At 37.2% G+C, this 16939-nt stretch overlaps 1 protein-coding gene across 2 annotated transcripts; it reads left to right on the top strand.

The window, feature by feature from the left end:
- Positions 1 to 130: 130 nt before the first annotated feature.
- LOC138335139 (coiled-coil domain-containing protein 125-like) lies at positions 131 to 16661 on the top strand. Of its 2 annotated transcripts, none has more exons than XM_069284077.1 (11): positions 131 to 636; positions 3257 to 3318; positions 3573 to 3659; positions 5076 to 5135; positions 5706 to 5791; positions 6194 to 6276; positions 6604 to 6767; positions 8146 to 8253; positions 9317 to 9512; positions 10213 to 10346; positions 13491 to 16661. In XM_069284077.1, exons 1-11 carry the CDS (start codon positions 207 to 209, stop codon positions 13605 to 13607), a joined length of 1527 nt encoding a protein of 508 aa, XP_069140178.1. In that variant the 5' UTR covers positions 131 to 206; the 3' UTR covers positions 13608 to 16661. The 2 variants fall into 2 exon arrangements, with proteins under 2 accessions (XP_069140178.1, XP_069140179.1); XM_069284078.1 differs by having other exon boundaries at positions 6604 to 6725.
- The last annotated feature ends 278 nt before the right edge of the window (positions 16662 to 16939 follow it).

A 16939-nucleotide genomic window follows, 5' to 3' on the forward strand; every position in this document is an offset into this window, starting at 1 on the left:
GCATCAATCAAAACAATTTTATATTTGTATTATCTATGGGAAGTCAACAATATGAGTTTAAAATGTCTCTTTTTATTGAACTATATTCTGCGTAATTTGTTCCTGTTTATGGGTGTTGTTCGGTCTTCCACGACTGCCACTATTTTGATCTGCTCAACGTTGTTTACAAATGAAAGTGTGTGTTATTGCTGTGTTTTGACATCGACATGTCACTTGATGCGAGAAGTTCAGAAGATAATAACCCAGAAAATGGTGATTTGGGCCTTGGTGAAGGGTTGAGACCTGGAGCCCTTCCAAAAATATTAAGAAATTGGAAAGTGGGAAAAACACTAAAAAAGACAGAGAAATATTTACCTGACGATTTCTATTGTGAAGATTTGCACCCACCGGTTCAGAGTAAATCACGTCTGATATTTCCCAAAAAGTCAAGAACGCATAGTCAATCTTCAATAGAATCTGATGGTATAAGTGAAAATGGGAGTGAAGATAATTTCCCAACATTTGCTGATGTCCCATATGGAACATCGCTTAAGCAGCAAAAGCGACTTTTTGCGAAAGACCTGTCAAATATAAGACAGAGATGCATATCTTTAGACTCCTCGTCACAAATGTTTCTTCCTGAAGGCCATTCAAAAAGTAAGCAGCCAGAGATTAAAAATCAGTAAAGATTCAGAAACACTCCAAAATGATCTAGATAAACTAGCTGACTGGGGAAAAGGTGGAAAATGGAATTCCACCCCCAGAAATGTGATGTTCATACATGTCATACCTCCCGGCGTGAGACAAAACCTCCCATATTTTAAAGCCTTTTATTGTCTCCCGGCAGGAGAGTCTAAATTCCCGATTTCTATAAACCCCTCTTTTATTTTTGTTGCCACATTTGTGTACATGCTAGGTTAATTTTAGCACGAGAGTAACCACTCCCTGACCCCCTGACCAACACCCAAGTGGCCCTAATTAGCAGCCTTGGGCTATTTCCACCTTGGCTTGTGGTGTCACTTTCACTCACGTCTGTGTATTACGTAAACTGAAGTGAAGCAGCCGATCAGGATCGGCCGCCTAGAAAACGATCAGCTGGCCTTTCAATAAATTTTATGACTAGGCTACAGCTAAACAAAACAAATACTGCTTACAACTGTGAATGATTTACTCACGTTTTTAATGTTAAAAAGGCCTATCTGTATTTGATGGATGTCACAAACTTTGCAATTGTAATGGCCGCCATTTTGGGTAATAGATGATCGAGATTTTATAGAATTTCCGGATTTCCTAATAACCACGTTTTTAAAAATGGAAAAAGTATTATTTTTTTAGAATTTCTGTGTGAATTTATTTTTAGAAAAAAAATATATTAATAATAAAAAATTATCAGTAGTAACTGAATTTAAATAGATAAAATTAAAAAGAAATTTACTTTTTTTCTCTCTCAGATTAAATTACATTTTGAATACTACTGTAACGATTCTGGTTTTTTTTTAAATTTAGTGCTTGTAAAAAAGCCCAGTCTAATAATTTGAACAATAAAACTGCTCAAGAACTGGGTGTATATAGGGATGTGACTACTTTTGCAAAACCACACATTCCTTTATTTCTGTAAAATTCAATATGAATGCAGAATTTCATCATAAAAAAGCAGATATTTAATTTATTCATATATGTCGCACGTATACCTCCCTCTTTTGAGACCAAAATCCCTTAAAATGGTTATCAATCTCCCTCTCCACCCCTAGAAAAATATGGCATGTATGGATGTTCTTTCGATTACCAAGACTAAACCTTCAATCAAACATAATTATCATCTTCATGGTCAAAATATAGTAAGGCAAAATATCTGGGCGTAACAATCCAACATGACTTAAATTGGGACTCCCACAATCAGTAACATCACCTGCACAGCCAATAAGACCCTTGGCTTTATTAGACGAAATCTAAAAATTAATTAAAAAAAGATCAAAGAACAAGCATACAAATCTTTAGTACATACGTTCCATACTTGTAATTGCTTGTACAGTGTGGGACCCATACCAGAAGGGAGACATTAATAAGTTAGAAATGGTCCAACGCAGAGCTGCTCGATATGTCACTAACCGATTCCATAACACCTCGAGTGTTAGTGACATGCTTGAACACCTAGAGAGGCCTAGCTTATCGGCTACTAGAAAAAAAGCACGGCTTACTATGCATTTCAAAATCGCTAACGGCATTGTGGCTTTTAAAAAAGACCAATACTTGACCTCACAGTTACGCCCTACCAGACACCCTCATACACTTGCATACCAAATACATTACTGAAAAACTGATTCTCGCAAACACTCTTTCTTTCCCCGCACTATCCAAGACTGGAACTCTCTTCTGCCAGATCTTGTAATCTCAAAGTCGCTTGACTCCTTCAAAACTCGTCTTTCATCTCTAATTCAATTATTTTCTTCTCTTCCCCTGTTCATAGCCACACCTTCAACAATATCGACATGATCTTCAATATGATGAAGTAGGTGACGGATCGATTATTAGGTAGATGTAGTTGTAGATAGATGTATATGTCCAAAGTGGTGATGACCAAATTGGCAAATATTAATATCTGCATTTTATATTCTTATCTTTCAGTTGTCAAAATTACTCACTCGTAATTGCTGTTTGAGTGTATTGTTCCCAATACATCACTTTAAAACAAACTCAAGTGAACAACTATGAGCCGCAGAACCAGTAATTATATAAAGCACATGCAACTTGCATTTCTCCCATATATCAGTTCGTAGAAACAGACTGTAACAAGACTTAGCACAATAGCTATGTTATATTTGCATTAATTTATACTAAATTTAGTGTTTTGAAAAATGCAGCAATAATAGTTTGCTACTTATATCTGATTTGTAGACGATCACAACAGCGGTAGCCCTATTTTTAAAAAAAACAGAAATGTATACATGAATAGCAGCCAATTGCAAACTTGTCTTTGAATACATAACACAGCAAGATAGAGACTCGGTATACCAATTGTGCTATTCAAGCATACTGACTCCCAAAGGTGATGAGGGATTATAAACGAGCCTGGCTACTATGTTTTCTTTAATAACAATTACTGTTTTTTCAATCACAATATCAATGTTTTGATGTAGACTCTACCTCATAATTGTGGGTCCCACAGGAAAATCATGAGTCCAAAACCCAAAACTCATCTAGACAAGTTCCATAAATCAATGCCACTTACACCTAATTATAAACAATGAATGTAATTGTTTTACAAATTTTTTTTCAGCAAAACTTCAAAGAAGTCTAAGCAGAGATGCAATAGAGAAAAAGCTGATAGAAGCAGAGCAGGTAAGAAAAGAGATAATGAATATGATGATGATGATGATGATGATGATAATGATGATGATGATGATGATGATGATTATGAAGATTCTTAACACCTGGAATAATGAGCTTGTGCAATATTACAATGATAACAATGCTTACCATAACACTTAGTTCAATTAAAAAAAAAATGAATTAACTTCTAGTTTTGTCTTTTATTTTTGATCATGTTTCTATCTGAAAATGAAAATAATACAGATCTTTATTTTTTATTCTAGGAAGTTGAAGAATTGAAGATTGATTTAGAAATTTATCATAAACGACTGGAGGCAAAATATCAAGCTATTGCTATCTTAAAAACACAGGTAATTTTAGTTTCATACATCAATTTAAACATGCTTGAACATATCAATGATGTACATATAGTTGATACAAGCTGACATCGTCATATGATAATCAATCTCCATATGTTGGATGTACATTATGTCCATCAAATCATTCTTTAAGGACAGTTTTGATCTTTAATGGGTTTTTTTCATATTTGCTGAAGAAAAAAAACAAATGGAATCTATAAATATTTTTATAGGATTTAACCCTTACCAATTTACCACCATACTGCAGCCAAGCTGTTCTGCAGCATGATCACAGTATGGTTTGCAGCATGATTGCAGCCTAATTTGCATAATTGAAACATGCTGCACTATGCGGTTGCTACAGTGGTAATAATATATGGTGGAAGAAATTTAGCAGCATGCTTCATCCATGCTGTATTTGTGCTGCATTTTCGTGCTGTAATCATACTGAATTCATGCTGTAACTATGCTGAAATTTCATAACAGAATCATTTATAACAAAAGGACAGTTTCCTGTTGGTTTGATTTATATGACTTTAAATATTATATTGTGTATTTCAGCTGTATACAGTGCATGTTAAAGTAAATAACTTGAGTATTTTAATGTCATAATTAAGGTTACACAAATTTCAATGTGTACATATAGTGAAAATTAAGTTTGCAGAGTAATAACAGGGAACATTAACAATCTTAATGTAAATTTAGGATCACATGAAAATGTGTTTGAAAATCTTGATTTATGTTGATATATACATGGAAATGGTATGCAGCATCAAAGTTTTCGTTGTTTTATGACTGTTAAAGAAAAACTATTTACTTTAAAATCTGTAGCATGATGCCAGTATATATCACCAGCGTTTGAAATTAACGCCTGTCTGTCTGCCCGTGACCGGCAACTTTATAGGTGGGCAGACAATTTTTACCATGTAGCTGGTCCATTGACCGGCGACTTTTGGTACAGACAGAAAATATACAAAGCAAAAATGGCAGTCCAATTGTAGAAAGTCGAAGTTCAAATTGTACAAAACAAATTTTTGTAATATTCTGGTTTTCAGTCAACTTTGTTGAGAGCCGACGATACTAATCCGGATATGCAGATACATGTATAGAGTCTTTTGTTAGTAAACCTATAACTTTGCTAGTAATTAATATATAATCTACAAGGATGAATTGTAACTTTGTAAAGACCACTAACTTTCAGTCAGGACCAGTAACTTTTAGGATCAGCCGGTCCTTAGGACCAGCAGGAAAAAATCCTTAAGGGAGAACACTGTATATCACAGCATGGATTGATTGTAAGGGACATTATGTTATAAATAGGTACAATTCTCATATCATATTTATATACATTATACATATTGCAGATTCTAATTTGGCTAAGTTCACAGAAAAAATAAACTTTGTTTGTTTTCTTTTTTTTTTTTACAGGTTTCAGAAGTTGAAGAACAAGATCAGAAGTCCAAAAAGTACAGCCATTCCCTAGAGCAGGTTTGTATGTTACAAAAAACATAAAAGGTTGCATGGTCATGGTAAAAATGTTTTTCAAAGCTAATTCAATATCAGTATCCCTTGAAATATAATTGGACATGCATGATGCAAACAGAACAGATGTATAAACAAATATATACCATGCCGTCCTTGATACTTCAGGGGTTATTATCACTCTCATTATATCCACTCTTGGACTTCATGTATATCATAATAAAACAGATGGCAGTTCAGGAGAGAAAAACTTACCGATCACAGACTGCAGAGAATTTCTTTGAAGTTTACTTAGAGTGACGCTCATCTTCAAAGTCATACAATGTACTGTTATTCAATTCTATTGATGTAGATCAAAGGACCAAATTACCTGCTGCTAATTTGTTTTCACATACAGAGCCTTCAGCTTTGTTGTGGCATAGTCCAGGGGTGGATATAACAAAAGTAATAATAACCCCTGGAGTATTGAGGATGACCAAAATATTCATCTTGTCAAAGTGGTTAAACTCATGATGAATTGGTTTTCATTGAATGTAATTCAACATTTATGAATATGGTACAAATCTTTGTTCTTAGGAGGTGAACAAGCTCCACTTTGAACTAGACAAACAGGGAAGCAGTTTGGAGGACAGCCAACAGATGTGGGCAGTGCGATTTGACAGGCAAGTTTATTTAGATGTGCAGATTTTAAATAATATCCACATTACAAAGAAATTTCTTTAGATCAGATTTAGTCCTTAGATATTAATAATGATCGCCACTTGGTCTCTGAACTGTTTTTAGTCTGTCAACTGTTTGGCCTGTACCCTGCTACATTATTTATGTCAGGCATTTTTGAAATTGATCTATTAATAGTGAGCAATATAAACAATTTCCCTGCTATAACTCTAATAGATATTAACCGATTTTCTTCAAACTTGGTAACAAGGTCAAATGCCTTAAGGGCTTGGCCAAGTTTGATTGCCACGGCATAACCAAGGTTAAACCCAACCTCAATAATGTTTACCTACAATATGTCTTGAAAGCGGGGGATGGAAATTCCACAAATTTGCTTGTCATTTCAGTGTGTGCAGGGACAATGTTGCTTTAACAGTAGAGTTAGAACAAAAAACAGCAGAGTTAAAAGCTGCTCGGTCACAGAATCTAAGTAAGTACACATGTGTCAGACCATGTTACAAAATTTTTTTGGTTGACACCCCTGACGACTTTTATCCTGTTAACATTTGAGCTAGTAAGTTGATGGAACAGTGTTACATCAATTGGAATCTCTGTCTTCTGTTCTCAGATAATTTCTATCATAAGTCTGCAAAAATACAAATGGGAAGTTTTCTCCATCACACATCTTTGCTGGGAAAATATCTTAAATTGTTGTATTTAATGTAATTATTGTATTTGTACATGACTTTCTTTAAATATGTTAAATTGACTCAAGTATATTTTTTGGCACAAACATATAACATTATGATTGGCTCAGGTCTTTGTCGGGAGCGAGACGAACTCATTGCCTTGTTAGATGTCCAGGAAAGGGGAAAATATTCAAAATCAAAAAGTTCATCTTCTGATGATCAGGAGTACAGCCAATACACGTCTGCAGAGGTAAAGGTCAAAGATCATTGTGAAGGTCAAGGGTCACCAGAGGTATGAATATCTCTTTGTTAAGCATGCAGCATGAAGCATGCTACCATGGTCCTTGGCATGCTTAGATACTGAGACTTGCTTCTATTCTGAAGCATGCGGACACTTTGAGGCATGCTGTAACCTTGAGGCATGCTGTAACCTTGAGACCAGCTGTAGCCTTGTGACATGCTGTTACTGCATGCACAAGACATGCTATGATCAAGAGACTTGCTATTTTTCTATGGCATGCTCTAATTCTAAGACATGCTATACTTTTGAAACATGCTTTAAATCTGAATATGTTACTACATTTTTGATCATGCTTAATTCCAAGACATGATATAATTTCAAGACATGCTTTAATTTTGAAGCATGCAAAATTTCCAAGGTATTCTGTAATTCCAAATCACTCTTCAATGCTAAAGTACTTGGTACGTAAAACTGTAATACAAAGACATGCTTTATTTGCAAAACATACCGTAACTCTGCATGAAGTATGCCATTTAGGAAATAAAGACATTTTGTACCTGGTCCATACTTGAAGTTAACCATAAAAAATAAAAACACCTAAGATCTTAACAGCACTGTGTGAAAGTTCTTTCCTGAATCAGAAGTACATATTTAATACAATTCACATTTCATCTTGACATGATAAACTGAGTGTGTTTGGCTATACATTACCAGTATATTGACATTTTGGCCTTTATGTTATATACTGGTAGATAGTTGTGTTCAGTATTTGACTATGGCTGATGTCATGACAACGTTAAAATCTGGCTGTACTGTGATAAGCAGTAAAGGGAGAAAGATTTGTTCTCCATAAATCAGTCTTACTTAGACTAAATTATCCAAATCCATTACACCAGTAAGATATTAAATGACAGAAGTTATAAATCATAAATTTTCATCTCTACTGATTGATCATATTACTGTAATATTTTGAAATGATTTCCTTATTTGGTGCATCCCATTTATTTATGACTGTTGAAGTAGATCTAACGTATCTTGACAATTAATAACTGAAAACCACTTTACTCTTGTGTATACTATTTTTTGTGTCTTTGTTAATTGCAACATATTTGTAAATATGTTAATTCACGATCAAGGACTGTTAAATAAGTGCAGTATATTTTCATTTTGTAATTTCATTTATGCAATTATTTGTGAAACCTTTTAATTCGCACTACTTTGAGTTGTTGAGCTCTCTCTGGTTCTTGTGAAATTACACAAAAATGTGTACCTTGTTAAAATGCAATTTGTGAAGTAGTTTACAGTGTAGTATTTTGCTGCATGTTTATTTCCACATTATACATCTTATTAAATTGGTAATACAACTGTAACCGTACATGAATTACATAAAAAGAAAAAAAATTGTAACAACCTATTTCATTCTTAACAGCTAGCGGTGCTTGGTGCTTGTAAATGTCGGGGCAATGAACCGGAACCATGTGGATGTGCCATGGCTGCCGCTCATCTACGTAGAGAGATCATCAAGAGTAATGAGAAGGTAGCTCTCTTTCTTTCCTCATTGTGTCATGCATGTCTGTCTTTGATTGGCTGTATTATATGATATGGAATAGTTTCTTTATCTTATCCCTTTTGTAAGTCATAAAGAAATTGATTAAGTTTGGTTACTTAAGGACATGTGTGGTTTGTTGGGGGAATGGGGGGAAACCAGAGTACTTGGAGAAAAACTACTAGAGCAGTACCAGGCAATATTCTCACATGGGATTTGAGCTTGCATCCCATAAATTGAGAGAAAAAATCTGAATGTAATATACATGTAGTCAGGCTGTTTATGTATTTATCAGTGATACATTGTTATTAGACTTTTACTATAAAACTGCATGATTAAAAAAATTACTGTTAAAAGTACAAAAATAAATTATCATTTAATAAAGTTGGGACATATTTATATTGAATTAGATGCATATCTCAATAAGATTGATATAAATGGCTACAAAGACTTATTTTTTTATTTGACTTGATCATACAGTATTCATATCTCATATATTCATTTTAAATCTCTTCACCAAAATGAGATATAGTTATAAAGACTTAATTTTTTATTTGATTTGATTACACAATTTACAATGTACATTTAAGCATTGAACGTCTTTCATTTGGCATTCATAGCCAATATGAATGCAAACTGGAAAAAGGCAATGAAGCGCGCTAGCGCTTATGTTGAATTTGCCTCTGTTCAGTTGGCATTCATGTTGGCTATGAACGCAAACTGAAAGAGGTTCAATGCTTATATTTACATTCGGTTACAATTTTATGATGAAATCCCAAGGAATTTTGCATCTATGATTAAATAATCATTCGTTATCGTCGTTGATGGAACAGCCATTTGAACAGCCGTCCTCCGTGATTGCTGGTACGACAACTGTGACGTCACAATGATAATGATGTCATAATAAACGCTTTATGTTCATTGTCTATATGACTGCAAACTGCGTTTGGTAAGGTTACATAGTGGGGCTGCAGTGAAAATGTAAATATAAATATATAATTTTTTATTATACAGTATTCATATTTTATATATTCATTTTAAATTTCTCCACCAGAATGAGATGTACCTGAGGCGACGGGATGAAGCCTATATGACAGCCGACGCCTACCACATGGCCTTTGAGGAGCAGTTATCCAAGAGTAAAGCCCTCATGCTCCACATATCCGACATCGCTACCTCAGCATCCGGACCCTCTCGTGTTACGAAAGCCAAAACTATTGTTAAACGCTTCATACAGATGCTAAATGATGGTAGGGCATGTTCTTAACTAGATTAATAGGAACAATAGAAAAATACAGTGATATTTACTTGTTTAATGACTAAAATGGCAGAATTTTGTTATTGAAGTTTCAAATATGTGTAATACCTTGTCCTGGTGTGCAACGTAATATCTGCACTATCCTTCATAATGTCTTTAAATATTGCCCGATCACCAAGCAGGATGTAGCCACACCTATTGCTTGCAAACACACATGCAACTATTCATTGATGTAGCAAATATTGCAGCATACACAATACAAAATGGAAAGTCACATGCGGTTCTCGAAAAGTTGTCTATTATAGCAAAGAAATGGTTAGAGGCTTGATACTATTTTTCATCTAGTTTACAGTACCAGTAATTTATGTTTCACAAATTTCAGTTAAAATGATTTACAACTACTCTTACTATCATAAGTATGGTGATGATACTTAATCAAATTAATTTCTGTTATGTGAAATGACGTATTTGATGTTGCATAAAGTGTTTCATAATATTGCTCAGATCAAGGTAGTGTTTGTCTTACCTATTCACGGTCACAGTCACATGCCCAATCAAGCATACCGGTTTCCTCCAACTGTAACACATCTTGTGCGATTACATCCAGTTCATCAAAAGTGATTTAAGTAAGCTGTATAGCTTGTTTCACAATTGATGTAAAGTTTGATATTTTACCTTTATGATGTTAACAGAGGACTACACAGCTTCCCTGAAAAGAGACCACGGTCGAGAACAGGATCCTGACAGTAACGGGACATGTAATACACTCCCCGCTGGGGTACCCCCCATTACAGACAGGGATCTCGTCCTCGCTCTCACAGAAATAGTATGCTATATTAATTTATAATGCATAAATTATATTATTTATATACATCTGTAAATTAATCTTTCCTTATTTAACATGTCCAACCCAATAAGTACATAGGAAATTGAGGAAGTGCAAAATGGTTAAAAATCCAGACCTATTGCAATATTGCACTTATTTTTAGTTTACATTTATATCTATAAATCCAAATTAGGTGAATGAATTTGAGGCCATGAAAAGGGGAGGGGCACTAATTGTTGGGGTGAGGCATTATTTGGTGGAATTTGTATATATCAGCAAATAAGTCCTGAGAAGCAGACATTTTGAATTAGGAAGTTTTAATGGTCTACCAATAGGCCACAGCAGAACCATGGTACTTAACTGTTACAAATAGCTAGGGGAGTGTCGGGAGAGGGGAGAATATTTAACTGTTACAAATAGCTAGGGGAGTGTCGGGAGAGGGGAGAATATTTAACTGTTACAAATAGCTAGGGGAGTGTCGGGAGAGGGGAGAATATTTAACTGTTACAAATAGCTAGGGGAGTGTCGGGAGAGGGGAGAATATTTAACTGTTACAAATAGCTAGGGGAGTGTCGGGAGAGGGGAGAATATTTAACTGTTACAAATAGCTAGGGGAGTGTCGGGAGAGGGGAGAATATTTAACTGTTACAAATAGCTAGGGTGTGTCGGGAGAGGGGAGAATAATTAACTGTTACAAATAGCTAGGGGAGTGTCGGGAGAGGGGAGAATATTTAACTGTTACAAATAGCTAGGGGAGTGTCGGGAGAGGGGAGAATATTTAACTGTTACAAATAGCTAGGGGAGTGTCGGGAGAGGGGAGAATATTTAACTGTTACAAATAGCTAGGGGAGTGTCGGGAGAGGGGAGAATATTTAACTGTTACAAATAGCTAGGGGAGTGTCGGGAGAGGGGAGAATATTTAACTGTTACAAATAGCTAGGGGAGTGTCGGGAGAGGGGAGAATATTTAACTGTTACAAATAGCTAGGGGAGTGTCGGGAGAGGGGAGAATATTTAACTGTTACAAATAGCTAGGGGAGTGTCGGGAGAGGGGAGAATATTTTAACTGTTACAAATAGCTAGGGGAGTGTCGGGAGAGGGGAGAATATTTAACTGTTACAAATAGCTAGGGGAGTGTCGGGAGAGGGGAGAATATTTAACTGTTACAAATAGCTAGGGGAGTGTCGGGAGAGGGGAGAATATTTAACTGTTACAAATAGCTAGGGGAGTGTCGGGAGAGGGGAGAATATTTAACTGTTACAAATAGCTAGGGGGAGTGTCGGGAGAGGGGGAGAATATTACTGTTACAAATAGCTAGGGAGTGTCGGGAGGGGAGAATATTTAACTGTTACAAATAGCTAGGGGAGTGTCGGGAGAGGGGAGAATATTTAACTGTTACAAATAGCTAGGGGAGTGTCGGGAGAGGGGAGAATATTTAACTGTTACAAATAGCTAGGGGAGTGTCGGGAGAGGGGAGAATATTTAACTGTTACAAATAGCTAGGGGAGTGTCGGGAGAGGGGAGAATATTTAACTGTTACAAATAGCTAGGGGATGTCGGGAGAGGGGGAGAATATTTAACTGTTACAAATAGCTAGGGGAGTGTCGGGAGAGGGGAGAATATTTAACTGTTACAAATAGCTAGGGGAATGTCGGGAGAGGGGAGAATATTAACTGTTACAAATAGCTAGGGGAGTGTCGGGAGAGGGGAGAATATTTAACTGTTACAAATAGCTAGGGGAGTGTCGGGAGAGGGGAGAATATTTAACTGTTACAAATAGCTAGGGAGTGTCGGGAGAGGGGAGAATATTTAACTGTTACAAATAGCTAGGGGAGTGTCGGGAGAGGGGAGAATATTTAACTGTTACAAATAGCTAGGGGAGTGTCGGGAGAGGGGAGAATATTTAACTGTTACAAATAGCTAGGGGAGTGTCGGGAGAGGGGAGAATATTTAACTGTTACAAATAGCTAGGGGAGTGTCGGGAGAGGGGAGAATATTTAACTGTTACAAATAGCTAGGGGAGTGTCGGGAGAGGGGAGAATATTTAACTGTTACAAATAGCTAGGGGATGTCGGGAGAGGGGAGAATATTTAACTGTTACAAATAGCTAGGGGAGTGTCGGGAGAGGGGAGAATATTTAACTGTTACAAATAGCTAGGGGAGTGTCGGGAGAGGGGAGAATATTTAACTGTTACAAATAGCTAGGAGAGTGTCGGGAGAGGGGGAATATTTAACTGTTACAAATAGCTAGGGGAATGTCAGGAGAGGGGAGAATATTTAAACTGTTACAAATAGCTAGGGGAGTGTCGGGAGAGGGGAGAATATTTAACTGTTACAAATAGCTAGGGGAGTGTCGGGAGAGGGGAGAATATTTAACTGTTACAAATAGCTAGGGGAGTGTCGGGAGAGGGGAGAATATTTAACTGTTACAAATAGCTAGGGGAGTGTCGGGAGAGGGGAGAATATTTAACTGTTACAAATAGCTAGGGGAGTGTCGGGAGAGGGGAGAATATTTAACTGTTACAAATAGCTAGGGGTGTGTCGGGAGAGGGGAGAATATTTAACTGTCGGAGAGGGAGAATATTAACGTTACAAATAGCTAGGGGAGTGTCGGGAGAGGGGAGAATATTTAACTGTTACAAATAGCTAGGGGAGTGTCGGGAGAGGGGAGAATATTTAACTGTTACAAATAGCTAGGGTGTGTCGGGAGAGGGGAGAATAATTAACTGTTACAAATAGCTAGGGGAGTGTCGGGAGAGGGGAGAATATTTAACTGTTACAAATAGCTAGGGGAGTGTCGGGAGAGGGGAGAATATTTTGGTACATGCTTAATTCATTTGTGTTTCATTATGTTTGTCTGATGTATGTTTAATTGATAATTACCAAATGTGAGATTGAAAAAAAACTTAATTGTGTATTCACCTTGATATATTTTCTTAAACAAAATCTTTTAAATTGTGTAGAAAAAAATGAAAGTATTTAGTACAATTTACTTTCAATTAGTCCCACCTTTCGGTAATTCTGATGTCACATTTGACGAGATTTTTGTGATCTCACAATTACTAGAAGGTGGGACTTATCCATGATATCTCAAATATCTTGAAATTTCTGCATTACTGATCAGTGATTGTGTTAAAATTTACAGTTACATGATAGAACTGAAGCCTTAGCCAACAAAAAAATTGCCATACAAGTCCTTGGGGACCGAATCAAGTACCTGGAAGAAAAACTTGCCATTCAAGAGGAAGTGTTCCAAAATTAAAGACTGGAGTTTAGTTGAAAACAAAGTCACAGAAGATATATGTATTCATGGAATTGACAGTGCTAAAAAGATTAGTTGAAAACAAAGTCACAGAAGATATATGTACTCATGGAATTGACAGTGCTAAAAAGATTGTTTGCAAACAATGTCAAGGTCACTGTCTTCGACAAAATGACAGCCATCTGGGAAAAGTATCCTTGGAAGGTTGAGTTTGACGTTTACTTCTCTACTGCCTTTTTTCTAAGGTCTTTGCTCACAAATATGTGAAGTTTTAGATATTTTTGTCTTGCCAGTGTTTTTTTTTTTATATGCAAGGTAAGAATATTTACAATACATGTACTTTATATTGTTTTTTTTGTGTGTGTTAAATTGATTTGTGAGTTGTTACAGACTTTTTCAAAGGTCTTAAAAAGTCATTGCGTCTTTTAATGGTTTGATGCAAGATATACCCCAGGAGATACCAATTAAAAGTCTCAATTGTCACTTTAACAAACACCAGAATATAGATTATGAAATTGTAAAAAAAAAGATTATTTTGACCTGAATTAGTAGGTATATTAGAAAAATTTTAGAATCTGTCAACTAAAGGCAATACACTATAGTAATGGTGAAGTTAACTGTATGTTCTTCATTCATAATTTAAAGTTTGTCAAGACAGTTCAAATTTTCTATGCAAATTATAGATTATATAATACCAAGTAAAACATCAAAATGAACATAAATTTAATTTCTGCTTGGATGATTGGTGGAAATTTGTCCTATTTTCAAAAATAACACATCATAATTGTCATTTGGTTATCCTGGTATTAAATGAAGGTAAGCAGGGGTATTGTAGTAAGCAATTGACTTACAGTTCCAGTTGTTTTATTCTTTGATTTATGACAACATTGGTCATATTAGGCAAAATCTGCAACAAGTAAATTGATATGTAGAAATATACTTGTATACCAGATTAAACCCAATAATTTGGTTTGGTTTATTAGCTCACCTGGCCCGAAGGGCCGGTGAGCTTATGTCATGGCGCAGCGTCCGTCGTCCCGTCCGTCCGTCCGTCCGTCCGTCCGTCCGTCGTCCGTCCGTCCGTCCGTCAACATTTCCTTTAAATCGCTACTAGTCATAGAGTTCTGCATGGATTGTAACCAAATTTGGCCACAAACATCCTTGGGGGAGGGGGAACAGAACTTGTATAAATTTTGGCTCTGACCCCCCGGGGGCAGGAGGGGCGGGGCCCAATAGGGGTAATAGAGGTAAATCCTTTAAATCGCTACTTGTCATAGAGCTCTGAATGGAATGTAACCAAATTTGGCCACAAACATCCTTTGGGGAAGGGAAACAGAACTTGTATAAATTTTGGCTCTGGTCCCCCGGGGGCAGGAGGGGCGGGGCCCAATAGGGGAAATAGAGGTAAATCCTTTTAATCGCTTTTAGTCATAGAGTTCTACATGAATTGTAACCAAATTTGGCCACAAACATCCTTTGGGGAAGGGGAACAGAACTTGTGTAAATTTTGGCTCTGGTCCCCTGGGGGCAGGAGGGGCGGGGCCCAATAGGGGAAATAGAGGTAAATCCTATAAATCGCTACTAGTCATAGAGTTCTGAATGGAATGTAACTAAATTTGGCCACAAACATCCTTGGGGGAGGGGGAATAGAACTTGTATAAATTTTGGCTCTAACCCCCCCGGGGGCAGGAGGGGCGGGGCCCAATAGGGGTAATAAAAGTAAATCCTTTAAATCGCTTCTCGTCATAGAGCTTTGAATGGAATGTAACCAAATTTGGCCACAAACATCCTTTGGGGAAGGGGAACAGAACTTGTTTAAATTTTGGCTCTGGTCCCCTGGGGGCAGGAGGGGCGGGGCCCAATAGGGGAAATAGAGGTAAATCCTTTAAATCGCTACTAGTCATAGAGTTCTACATGAATTGTAACCAAATTTGGCCACAAACATCCTTGGGGAAAGGGGAACAGAACTTGTGTAAATTTTGGCTCTGGTCCCCCGGGGGCAGGAGGGGCGGGGCCCAATAGGGGAAATAGAGGTAAATCCTTTAAATCGCTACTAGTCATAGAGTTCTGAATGGAATGTAACCAAATTTGGCCACAAACATCCTTGGGGGAAGGGGAACAGAACTTGTATAAATTTTGGCTCTAACCCCCCCGGGGGCAGGAGGGGTGGGGCCCAATAGGGGTAATAGAGGTAAATCTTTTAAATCGCTACTAGTCATAGAGTTCTGAATGGAATGTAACCAAATTTGGCCACAAACATCCTTGGGGGAGGGGGAACAGACCTTATATAAATTTTGGCTCTGGTCCCCTGGGGGCAGGAGGGGCGGGGCCCAATAGGGGAAATAGAGGTAAATCCTTTAAATCGCTACTGTCCTAGAGCTCTACATGAATTGTAACCAAATTCGGCCACAAAGATCCTTGGGGAAAGGGGAACAGAACTTGTGTAAATTTTGACTCTGGTCCCCCGGGGGCAGGAGGGGCGGGGCCCAATAGGGGAAATAGAGGTAAATCCTTTAAATCGCTACTAGTCATAGAGTTCTGAATGGAATGTAACCAAATTTGGCCACAAGCATCCTTTGGGGAAGGGGAACAGAACTTGTATAAATTTTGGCTCTGACCCCCCCGGGGGCAGGAGGGGCGGGGTCCAATAGGGGAAATAGAGGTAAATCCTTTAAATCCCTACTAGTCATAGAGTTCTGCATGGATTGTAACCAAATTTTCCACAAACATCATTGGAGGAAGGGGAACAGAACTTGTATAAATTTTGACTCTGGCCCCCTCAAGGGCAGGACGGGTGAGGCCCAATAGGGGAAATAGAGGTAAATCCTATAAATCACTTCTTGTCCTAGAGTTTTGCTTGGATTGTGACCAAATTTGGCCATAAACATCCTTGGGGGAAGGGGAACAGAACTTGTATAAATTTTGGCTCTGACCCCCTGGGGGCGGGAGGGGTGGGGCCCAATAGGGGATTTAGAGGTTAATATTAAAATTCCTTCAGAAAAGAAACAATGAACCTGTATTCAGAACATTACTTGGCATTACAAACCAGGTGAGCGACCCAATAATTTGGTTTGGTTTATTAGATTAACATCCTATTAACAGCGAGGGAATAGACACTCCGGGCGGCGGGCGGTTAAGGAGCAGTGAAAACGTCGGCTACATTTCACACAATCATTGCACCTAGTAGGCTATTAATGAATTTACAACAGAATCAAATTGAAATACATGTATCTTCACAGTTTTCATAGTGTCTGTTTGTATTTAAGTCAGTTTAACTGAAATTGTGGCCCCCAAAAAGGAGGAGGGGCATTTATAGGGATGGGTCGCTTATT

This window comes from Argopecten irradians, chromosome 11, assembly GCF_041381155.1.
Source record: "Argopecten irradians isolate NY chromosome 11, Ai_NY, whole genome shotgun sequence".
Lineage (NCBI taxonomy): Eukaryota > Metazoa > Mollusca > Bivalvia > Pectinida > Pectinidae > Argopecten > Argopecten irradians.

What these genes read in the sequence shown, in the direction of transcription:
- LOC138335139 (XM_069284077.1), top strand. Translation starts at nt 207, where the DNA reads ATGTCACTTGATGCGAGAAGTTCAGAAGATAATAACCCAGAAAATGGT. An exon ending in TTGCTATCTTAAAAACACAG is followed by an intron (nt 3,660 to 5,075) that starts GTAATTTTAGTT and finishes TTTTTTTTACAG; the next exon opens with GTTTCAGAAGTTGAAGAACA. An exon ending in TGCTCGGTCACAGAATCTAA is followed by an intron (nt 6,277 to 6,603) that starts GTAAGTACACAT and finishes TGATTGGCTCAG; the next exon opens with GTCTTTGTCGGGAGCGAGAC.